Source organism: Protopterus annectens, chromosome 12.part0, assembly GCF_019279795.1.
Source record: "Protopterus annectens isolate FY-2018-M chromosome 12.part0, PAN1.0, whole genome shotgun sequence".
NCBI lineage: Eukaryota > Metazoa > Chordata > Ceratodontiformes > Protopteridae > Protopterus > Protopterus annectens.
The window spans coordinates 274,913,381-274,922,498 of record NC_056746.1 but is presented as its reverse complement, the minus strand read 5'-3'; the positions used below and the strand labels follow the sequence as shown (position 1 = coordinate 274,922,498).

Sequence of the window (9,118 nt, the reverse complement as noted above, 5' to 3'; positions counted from 1 at the left end):
TCCAATGAGTTTAGGGGGGATTAAGGGGAACATTAGGTCCCCCTTACTGATGGTGTATAGGGTAGCAATGTTTTACAATATGTACTAATTTCCTGAACATTAAGACAAACCGCGAGTTCTGTGAAGTTTACACTCTGCTCTTGCAGTTCTATGCAAACTGCAATTCTCAGACCAAAGATAAGAGAAAAAAGGTACTGTAAAGCAATGGCAAATAGCATAGGAAACAACATTCACACACACTGTACACAGTTTGAAGACTTGTTTTAATGGGAGTTATGAGCTTCTCTGCACTGTCTGTACAACAGCTTAATTCCCTGTAACCTGCGGTAAACTGATAGAACACATCATAGAGACAACACCTTGAATGAAGGCTAGCCTTATACCTTATGTAATACCAAAGTCTTAAAAACAATTAGTGAGAAAAGAAGTTCAGAAAATACTCAAACCGGGCATAACAGACACGTCAAAGAATTACTCCAGAAGCCCAGTAGTGCTATTTCTTAAATAAGATGGAAGTGTTAAATTCTGTAAAAACTTTAAGATAATGAATTTTATTTTAAGGTTTGACAGGTATCCCATGCTTAGAACTGATGAGTTGATAGAAAATCTAGGGAAGGTCATATATTTGACAACACTAGACTTTATGAAAAGCTAACCCAACAAAAAACAGTGAAATTCAGTTCTGGTTTAACCAAACAATCAAAAAGAAAATAAAACCAGTGAAGAAAAATCCACTTCAATAGTTGCAGAATTTCAGTAAGCGCTTTCGTCTTAAAAAAGACTTCTTCAGACTGAAGTGAATACAATTACAAAACATTTGAATAACCAATTAAGTCACATGACTGGCTTGCTCTGTATTTTAATCCTTTGCGTTTCAAAAACATAATGAACTCTTCCCTATTGTTTAAGCCTGGAAAATGGCAGGCATTTATACTTTAACCTGCCACTTATATTCAAGCCATCTTAACTCATCTTCAGGGTTAGAGCATAATTCCACATCTCTTAAAGCTTCTAAAACTAAAACCTTAAAATCAGCCTTGCAGTTTCCAGATTTAAAATGCTTAGCTAATTCATTCTTTTCATCCTCTATAGAAATTGCATATTTATATTTATGTTCATACATTCGCTTATTTCCGCGGTGGTGCAGCAGTAGCATTGTTGCCTCACAGCAAGAGGTTCTCCCGTTTGATTCTCGGCTGGAGTGCGAGGAGTGCCTTTTGTGTGGAGTCTGCATGTCCTCCCCGCGGTTGGGTGGGCATTCGAAAGACATGTGTAAATGGGCGTGCCTTCATTGAAGGTTGAACGTTGAGCTGACACTTCGGCGTTCGTGAAAATCTACTGCCAATCATTAGCAGACTGGAGTTCTGCTGTGGCGAACCCTAACTGGGAAAAGCCGAAAGACAACAACATGTTCATACATTTGTTTAAGTCACGTGTTGTTCTTTCAATGTAATAACATTTACATGTTGTACAGAATACTAAATAGACCACAAATTTAGCCTCACAAGAGAATGTTTCATTAATATAAATCTTCATGTTGTTAATAATTAAGTGTGTTTAGTGTACAAAAAATTGCACGTTACAGTCGTAACATTTGATCATGCCTTTCCTTCCTAATCTTGGGCAAATTCAATTTTTCTTGAAAAAAGTTCTTAAAACTTTTGGCCCTTCTTTGTGTAAAAAGAGGTTTATTACCAATAACTTCTGTAATGTCAGGAGCTTCTCTGAAAAGATTCCAATTGTTAATTATATTTTTTATAACACTGGAATCCAAACTGTTTGTTATAGGCATTCTAATTTTATAGTCGCTAGTTTTGATTTTTTCTGTTTTAGATGTAGTTGCACTTTTTTGCTGTGTAGACTTAGTACTAGAAACCAAACTCTGTGGATACCCCCTATTTTGTAATTTGTCACAAAAATTATTGGTTCCTATTGCATAATCGTCCTCTCTTACAGTGAACTCACTGATTCTCATCAGTTAACCTTTAGCTAAGTTTATTTTGGTTCTGTAAGGGTCCATACTGCTAAAATGCAAATATGAGTTGTTCTGAACTTCTTTTTTGTAAATTTTGGTGGCAAGTCTGTCCCCTACCTAAAAAGCACATACATCTAAAAAAATTAATAGGAAATTGGTTGTACTGGTAAATAAATTTCAAATTAACTACATGCATTTTGTCCATGTAAACACTATGAAGACTGTGAGTGGTTTCCCACCCATTCATGAATAAATTTGCATAACTGGGGGCCATTGCTGCCCCCATAGCTACTCCATTAGTTTGTCTAAAGAATTGGCTGTTAAAACTAAAGAACTTGTAACTTAGGATAATGTCAAACAATTCCATCAAAAGAGACACCATACTGCTAGAAAACATTTTTTTCAAGAAAAATTGAATTTGCTCAAGGTTAGGAAGAAAAGGCATGATCAATTGTTACGACTGTAACGTGCAATTTTTGTACACTAAAGAAACACAGTTATTAACAACATGAAAATTTATATCAATGAAACATTCTGTTGTAAGGCTAAATTTGTGATCTATTTAGTATTCTGTACATGTAAACGTTATTACATTGGAAGAACAACACATGACTTAAACAAGAGAATGTATGAACATAAATATGCCATTTCTATAAGGGATGAAAAGACTGCATTAGGTAAGCATTTTAAATCTGGAAACTGCAAGGTTAAGTTTAAGTTTTTAGTTTTAGAAGCTTTAAAAGATGTGGAATTATGCTTTAACCCTGAAGATGAATTAAGATGACTTGAATATAAGTGGCAGGTTAAACAAAATGCCTGCCATTTTCCAGGCTTGAACAACAGGGAAGGGTTCATTATGTTTTTGAAAAGCAATAGGGTTAAAACACTGAGCAAGCCTGTCATGTGACTTATTAATTGGTTATTTAAATGTTTTGTAATTGTATTCACTTCAATCTGAAGAAGTCTTTTTTTAAGATGAAAGCGCTTACTAAGTTCTGCAACTATTAAAGTGGATTTTTCTTCACTGGTTTTACTTTCTTTATGAAAAGCTACTGGCCAATATCTGTTACCTCCTCCTCCAAAAAAAAAGAAGCTCTGACAAGCGTGAAAGTGCTCGTTTAACTAAACCATGGGTTAAACAAGTAATAACAGCTTAAATTTTGTATTCTTATTTTTAATAAGAATGCAAAGTGATCTTTGACATGGATCTTACAGACGTTATGACAACAGTCTATTTTAGTAATTTGTATGCTGATATCTTTCCTGTACAACTAGTTTTCCCTATATATATATATATATATATATATATATATATATACATATACACACACACACACACACACACATAAATATATGGCAGATATACGTATGTACCTCTGTTATGTGTACAGACTCTGCTACACACAAGATACATGTAAACTATACAGATGATAATTTTGTTAAAAAGACAGAAAGCATGTTGAACTGATACATTGCCTAGCTACCACTGCTGCTTTAAATCTTTTTATTTCCCCAGAGTTACGTAGCTGGAAGTGTTTCTGCACCTTAATAATAACAAAAAGTGAGTGAAACTCCGAAAATATGTCAGTGCCTCGCAAAAATGTGAGACTATTCAGTGATAAAGTGATGATGGTTCATATGCTGCCATCAATACTAACTGCTCTATGACAGAAGGACTCCATCAGATGTAGTGCGAGATAAGGAAATGCTTAGTGAAAAGTTATTTTCAGAGAAGCATTTATGAAGAAAAGTCTTACCCATTCTTCTTCATCCACACCCTCAAAGGCATCCTGCGGCAGGGGGTCATCTAGATTCCCTAGCTTTGACACCATCGCACTCAGGAGCTGTTGAGAGAAAATAAATTACATTATACAGCTAAAAGATCAGCATGAAACTGCACTATGTCACCCAAGGATCAGCAAAGCAAACTAACAATTTATTTAATTATTTATTCAGTTTTTGTGGCCAGGAAAGTTCAGCTGGGAAGGCCCCACTTAAAGTAGCGACCCAAGGCAGAAAACTATAGCTGATATCATTTATAACATTATTAAAACATTCAGTATAATTTCCGAGATAAATGTGCCAAAGTAACTAAATAATTGTATAATACCTGCAGTAATGTGAAACAATAAGTAACTGAAGAAAAGTGGTATAACTAAAAGAAGCAATAAGTACTGTATGATTTTATATAACACAGAGCAAGGTCATTATCCATAGAAAACAAAAGAAAACACAAGACAAAATGAATAACTTTCAACTATGTGGCAGAGTAAAACAAATATTTGTCAATGCAGAAGGCTGGTACAAAGGAGTAAACTGGGTGGGCAGAGGTCGAAGGTGGAGACAGACATATAAGCAACAGTCTTGAATGAATGACAAGCACTCGTCTGATACCAAATGGGGGCAGTGAAACGGCTGTAATTACTTGACTAGTGCTATTCTGTGAATCCTGATACTGAAAACGTGTAGCCAAATATGAAGAAGACTAAGAAGGTACTGTCAAAACTGAAGTAAAAGAAATATTTTATGTTAAATGTTTGCAAATATCATTTGGTGCACTGTTTAATGAAGTGTGATAGAATAACATACTGCTGAGTGACACTAAATGACTGTCATTCAAGACTGTGTTGCTGTGTGTTGGTGTGAAATGCAGCAGCAATATTGTCTCGGGTAAGTTTTCAGTGTCAAACTGACCTAATCCAGCCTCCACACACCAAGTTGTGCTGTGCAGCTGTACTTTGCTTAGACAATTTAGCATATGAAAGCTGTATTAAGTCAATCATACAAAGGTCTGCTCGGGAACACTTCAGCAGTTTAAATGCTTGCATATTATTTGCAGCATGCAAATCCACCCATCCATCCTCAACATCATTAATAGCCATTAAGCTGCTCAGTTTTTGTGCCATTTAATTCACTGTATACATAGACCAGCTTCTCTCTGATAAACTCAGTAACTGAATCTTCACTGTACTGTGCTGATATAGCGTTACAACTAAATTAATATTATTTTCTCATAAATGTCAAACTTCTTTTCTTTTTATAATTTTCATGCCCCCTGTCTGCTGACCATCAAGCCCCGTTCAGAACTGTGCCCATTCCTTCCTGATTGCAATGATGAAAGTCAGTCATCTCCCTAACCGTCCCCCCAGCATCTGACATGATGTGAATGCTCTTAGACATGACAGCCTGCAGTGCCTTCCCTGAGAATGTGCACATTCTTGCAGATGTTCTGTGAAGGTTATGACATGGATGTGGCTTAGGAGAGTTAGATATACATCTCCAGCACTCTATGACTTTTATGCATCTTTCTGCAATGAAAACAATAAACACTTTCTGGTGTTTATAATGGTGTCACACAGTTATCTTGTTACAGAAAAAATGTCTTCACAAGTTTCCCCCCTTCAGAACCTAAACTTCTCAAAGCCATACTGAATCAGATTAAAGGCAGAATGGTGTGTGTATTCCTAGAAATATACTGTATGCATATAGAAACAAAAATTTTGATGGATAGCACGGACCACACGGCCCACCAAGTGTATTCATTTTCATACATGCTGGATAGGCTACAGTTTTTCTGTCAGTCAGCAAACCAGCTCCGACCTTTACAACCCTAGCAGAGCTATTCTGTTCTACCCAACTTTCCCATAACTTCTGTACTCGACCATTAATAGAAAGTTGCGCCATGGATCCACCATCCTTTTTAATGAAAAACAGAAGCTAATTCTTCACATTTTTTCTAAACCATATAACGTAATCTTCACTACCCTATCTCTTACCTTCACTCCTCGACTTTCTTGTAGCCCTCACTACTATGCTGTGTTCTGTTGCAAACCTCTTCTACTCACGCAGCTACTTCAAGCCTTAACATATGCAATTCCATCTGAATTTTATTTGGTGTTCTCTATACTGTCTACTATGAATGCACTATACTACATGCATGCTTTTTTCTTGTTTTCCCCACCCTCTAGGCCGAAACTGAAATTGATCAGTTTGGACCAGTGCTTTACCCCGGTCAACAAATTTCAAGTTAAAAAAAAAAAATATATATATATATATATATATATATATATATATATATATATATATGTGTGTGTGTGTGTGTGTGTGTGTGTATTAAACCACAATTTTCTGTTTTGAGACTTTTTTTTCTTTTATTAAATGTGCAGACTACGTACACTTTGATAATCTCTTCCAATTTGCATACAAAGTCTGGTAAGCATTTTTTAGAATGTACAGTAGCAGTGTGGGTGTGTGGGTGTGTGTGTGTGTGTGTGTGTGTGTGTGTGTGTGTGTGTGTGTGTGTGTGTGTGTGTGTGTGTGTGTGATATATGCAATAGTGCAAAAATGAGTGCATCAACAGAATTGCGCTATGTCACATTAGCATTTAGCATCAACTTCAGTTAAAAACTGAAAACTATACCTCCTCTTTTTTCTGTTCATCCGTCTTTTCTTCCAGGTAGACAGAAGAGGGTGCGTACTTCCGAACAATTACTTCTTTTGGTGCCAAACTTACTGTTATAAGTAAATATAATGAAAATATTCAATTGCAATCTCTTAAAATGTAAAAACAGTAGCGCACGTCCCCTACTAAAAGAAAATGCACATATACATCTTTCTGAACACGCTTGTCCTCAGAAGTCCTCTATATACCCACTTCAGGGATCAGACCTTACACAAGCCATGTTTTTTTATTTTCCCCAGGTACCGAATTTCACAACATACAAAGTGGCAAATGTAGCAGTTAACTACCACAATTCCTGCACATTCTTGCTTTACCAAAAGCAATGCAGCAAAGTCACCACTACCTCAACGAGAAAGTGTATTTTTGCTATATACACAACGGAGATAAAAAATGGAGTAGCTGTTAAATGCCAACTGGCTAATTTCTCCACGTTCTCAGATTTGTAGATTCATGGCAGACACTGTAATTTCATAAATGTTTGTTTATACTGTTTGCATCTGGACTTCCAGTTTAGCTTTATTAGTAATAATGTAAAAAAATCAAAATAATACTAATAAAACTATAATATGTAGATTGTCTATGTGGTTCTGAAATTGTTGAACTCAAAATTTTCATTTTTTTGCAGAATACATTTTCTTTTTTTACACTCCTTTTATTTACTTATTTATTCATATGTCATAAAGACTGCTGGCCTGACCCAAACTGAAACATTTTCAGCCATGATCCAGAATATATGGAAACATTCAGCAGAAGAGAGTACAACAAAAACAACCAAAACTACATGTACGTTAGCAGATTTCTAGGAAAAAATGTAAAATGCCATATATAATGGAGATCAGGAAAGTGCAACTGAATTCTGTAAGAGGTGTTCTCATTTTTGTCTCCTCACTAGGAAACAATGTTAATGTGCAGGCATAGCAGTAGAACAAATTACAGACAGACAGACACAGACACACGCACACACGCACGCACGCACACACACACACACACAGATAACCCTCTGTTTGGGCCCTGTTAGAATCATAGAAGTGAAAAGATAATATTCGCTCTAATTTCAGATTCAAACCCAAGACCTCCAGCAAACTGTGCTGGTGTCACAGCTGCTGGATCAGCAACAGCCTCTGAAAAAACAGGTGTTAGGTTGTCCTTAACAGCCTTATCCTTTCAGTGAAGAAACCCCTAGCATAGTGATTAAGGTCAAATTATAAACACACACACACACACACACACACACACACACACACACTGGTCTCACCTTCAATAACCACATCGCCACAACAGTCAGGAAAGCCTTCTATGTGGCACACCTCATCACTAAGGGCTTTTCATCCAGAAAAAAGGAGGTCATTACCCCACTGTACTCATCCCTCATTAGACTCATTATAGAATACAATGCCCCGTTTGGAATGTACCTCTCAAGACATCTGCAACAACTGGAAAGGCCGCAGAAATACTTTACTAAAAGAATCACAGGCCTAAAACAGATGCCCTATGCTGACCATCTAAAAAAACTCCAGCTATACTCTGTCGCATATCGTCTACTCAGAGGCGATCTCTGCTTAACATACAAGGCCATGTGAAACCCAGAGCTGTTGGACATGCTACACTTAAAGAAATCCCAATCCCTCAGAGCCACACGCTCCAGGGATCTAAACCTTGTCGTCACAATGAACAAAAAGTACAGTTTTGTACCTACCATAAATGTAGATGTTCGAGGATCCACATTGCTGCAGTCCTAACTATTGGGTAGTCCGCTGTCCAGTCGGCCCGAATACCAGAGTATATGGCTGACGTCGGTCAGGGCGCATTAGACTGACGTCAGTACGTCAGGGTACTAATGCGCATGACCGACGTCATATCCTCAGTCTTTTCTTGCCCCAGATGTCAGAAGACCCTAAAAAGACAAGGCCCAAAATACCTGCACCAAAAATATGTACATTATATACAAAAATATATATACAAAAGTATCAGCATAAAACCTCACCTACACAACCACCCCTAAACACAGAGGGGAAGGAGGGAGGGTAAATTGGACTGCAGCAATGTGGATCCTCGAACATCTACATTTATGGTAGGTACAAAACTGTACTATGTTCTTCATTCCACATTGCTGCAGTCCTAACTATTGGGTAGAATCCCAAAGCAGAGGTAAGGGAGGCTGGCAAATCATAAAGAAGCAGGAGCTGACAACATGCCTTGCAAAATAGCTGTGGCAAAACCAGCCCTAGACTTAGAGTAGAGAGGAAGGTGATAATGCTTAGAGAAAGTATGCACTGAACTCCAAGTAGCTGCCTCCAAAATATCCTTAGTTGCCACCCCTTAGAAATGCTGTTGAAGTGGCAGTAGCCCTAGTGGAATGAGGCCTAATCCCAGCTGGAATCTCCTTGCCATGATGGGAATAACAAAATGCAATGCAAAACCCAATCCACCTAGAAATAGTTTGTTTCGACACAGGCTTGCCCTGCGAACTCAAAGCAAAAGAAACAAACAACTGCTGAGACTGCCTAAAATCCTTAGTCCTGCTTAAATAATAACGCAATTGCCTGTGTACATCTAAAGTGTGCAAAATCTTTTCCCCTTTATTTTGGGGGTCTGCATAAAAAGCAGGCAAATGAATAGTTTGGTTTAAAGCCACACTAGAAACCACCTTAGGCATAAAGGAAGGATTAGTACGTAAAGAT

At 37.2% G+C, this 9,118-nt stretch overlaps 1 protein-coding gene across 1 annotated transcript in view; it reads right to left on the bottom strand.

Annotated features, from left to right (window-relative positions):
* Positions 1-9,118, bottom strand: part of LOC122816501 (coronin-7-like) — a 3,324,782-nt gene that overhangs the window by 37,928 nt on the left and 3,277,736 nt on the right. Inside the window, exons 26-27 of the mRNA XM_044089332.1 lie at positions 6,396-6,487; positions 3,733-3,819 (exon numbers count right to left, since the gene is read on the bottom strand). Coding sequence (XP_043945267.1) covers positions 3,733-3,819; positions 6,396-6,487 — 179 coding nt within the window. The remainder of the gene's footprint in view (positions 1-3,732; positions 3,820-6,395; positions 6,488-9,118) is intronic.